General features: G+C 57.6%; 1 protein-coding gene across 1 annotated transcript in view; it reads left to right on the forward strand.

Moving 5' to 3' along the window:
• Positions 1-2,010, forward strand: part of ROR2 (receptor tyrosine kinase like orphan receptor 2) — a 73,366-nt gene extending 71,356 nt beyond the window's left edge. Inside the window, exon 8 of the mRNA XM_004387974.3 lies at positions 487-2,010. Coding sequence (XP_004388031.1) covers positions 487-1,932 — 1,446 coding nt within the window. The 3' untranslated portion in view covers positions 1,933-2,010. The remainder of the gene's footprint in view (positions 1-486) is intronic.
• The last annotated feature ends 324 nt before the right edge of the window (positions 2,011-2,334 follow it).

Below are 2,334 nucleotides of genomic sequence, written 5' to 3' on the forward strand. Positions count from 1 at the left end.
CAGTATAGGGAGAGCAATTAGGGTCGCCTAACAATGTATGTATAAATTTTTGTATGAGAGACTAACTTGAATTGTAAACTTTCACTTAAACTACAAAGATAATTAAAAAAAAAGAAAAAAGACACTGCATCTCACTGTGACGAGCCGAGGTGGTTGGAGCTCGTTTGTGGATGATATGGGGCAACAGGAGGGAAGGCCTTAGGAGGAGGGCACAGACCCGAGAGAGGGCAGAGTGACTCTGGGGCAGCTGGTGGTGAAGCCTGGCTGTGGTGTGTATGTGTGTTTGTGAGTCCGTACACACATGAGATGAATTAATGAGCCATGTGTGGGGCAGGTGGAACCTGGGATTAGCAGGGTGATTGGGTCCTTCTGCGAGTTCTGGGCTGGGGGGCCACCTGGCTGTGATGGCAATGCCAGCCCCAGAGCCCCCTCCTGGCTTGTGTTACAGTGACAGAAATGATTCACTGAGTTTTTTCTTCTTGCCAGGCCAAGCTCAAAGAGATTAGTCTGTCCACCGTGCGGTTCATGGAGGAGCTGGGCGAAGACCGATTCGGGAAAGTCTACAAAGGTCACCTCTTTGGATCCACACCAGGGGAGCAGACCCAGGCCGTGGCCATCAAGACGCTCAAGGACAAAGCGGAGGTGCCCCTCCGAGAGGAGTTCAAGCACGAGGCTATGATGCGGTCGAGACTCCAGCACCCCAACATCGTCTGCCTGCTGGGGGTAGTGACCAAAGACCAGCCACTCAGCATGATCTTCAGCTACTGTGCCCACGGTGACCTGCACGAGTTCCTGGTCATGCGCTCACCACACTCGGACGTGGGCAGCACCGACAACGACCGGACTGTCAAGTCTGCCCTGGAGCCTCCTGACTTCGTTCACATTGTGGCCCAGATCGCTGCAGGGATGGAGTACCTGTCCAGCCACCACGTGGTCCACAAGGACCTGGCCACCCGCAACGTCCTCGTGTTCGACAAGCTGAACGTGAAGATCTCGGACCTGGGCCTCTTCCGTGAAGTGTACTCGGCCGATTACTACAAGCTGGTGGGGAATTCGCTCCTGCCCATCCGCTGGATGTCCCCAGAGGCCATCATGTATGGCAAGTTTTCCATCGACTCGGACATCTGGTCCTATGGTGTGGTCTTGTGGGAGATCTTCAGCTACGGCCTGCAGCCCTACTGCGGCTACTCCAACCAGGACGTGGTGGAGATGATCCGCAACCGCCAGGTGCTGCCCTGCCCGGACGACTGCCCTGCCTGGGTGTACGCCCTGATGATCGAGTGCTGGAATGAGTTCCCTAGCCGGCGGCCGCGGTTCAAGGATATCCACAGCAGGCTCAGAACCTGGGGGAACCTCTCCAACTACAACAGCTCGGCGCAGACCTCGGGCGCCAGCAACACCACGCAGACGAGCTCCCTCAGCACCAGCCCCGTGAGCAACGTCAGCAACACGCGCTACATGGGGCCCAAGCAGAAGACCCAGGCCTTCCCCCAGCCCCAGTTCATCCCCATGAAGGGCCAGATCAGACCAATGGTGCCCCCGCCTCAGCTCTACATCCCTGTCAATGGGTACCAGCCGATGCCGGCCTACGGAGCCTACCTGCCCAACTTCTATCCCGTTCAGATTCCGATGCAAATGGCCCCTCAGCAGGTGCCCCCCCAGATCATCCCCAAGCCAGGCTCCCATCACAGTGGCAGTGGCTCCACCAGCACGGGCTACGTCACCACGGCGCCTTCCAACACGTCGGTGGCGGACAGGGCGGCCCTGCTCTCCGAGAGCGCCGAGGATGCTCAGAACGCTCCAGAAGACGTGGCCCAGAATCCCGTGCCCGAAGCAGAGGAGGAGGAGGAAGGCTCCGTGCCAGAGACAGAGCTACTGGGAGACAATGACACCCTGCAGCTGGAGGAGGCTGAGGTCCAGCTGGAAGCCTGAGGGACCCCCCCCGCAGGACTCCTGGCTGGGAAAGAAGCCCCGCTGGGGTGCCCCAGGGACCCTCGATCAGCTCCTTTGTCGGAAACATCACCTCCACAAAATGTAGGCATAAGATGCAGCAATTATGTGAGCGCAAGTCCTGCGGACCTTTGTGTAGACTTGATGGTGTGCCATATTGCTTTGCTCTTGTCATCTGCGTGCAAGATGCTGCTCTGATAGGAGGTGCTGCTGCCTGCCATCCATTTGGTTGCCTAAGCCAGGCAGGGCAGGCAGCCCAGCAGAGTGACCCATATTTTAAGCCACCCGAGTTCATCCCCGCGGTAGCTCGGCAGTGAGCACTTGGGTATGCATTGAACGAAAATAAGGTCGCGTCTTCACTCCATATTGTGTATGGATGTTGCA

This window comes from Trichechus manatus, unplaced genomic scaffold (assembly GCF_000243295.1).
Source record: "Trichechus manatus latirostris isolate Lorelei unplaced genomic scaffold, TriManLat1.0 scaffold00201, whole genome shotgun sequence".
NCBI classification, from domain to species: domain Eukaryota; kingdom Metazoa; phylum Chordata; class Mammalia; order Sirenia; family Trichechidae; genus Trichechus; species Trichechus manatus.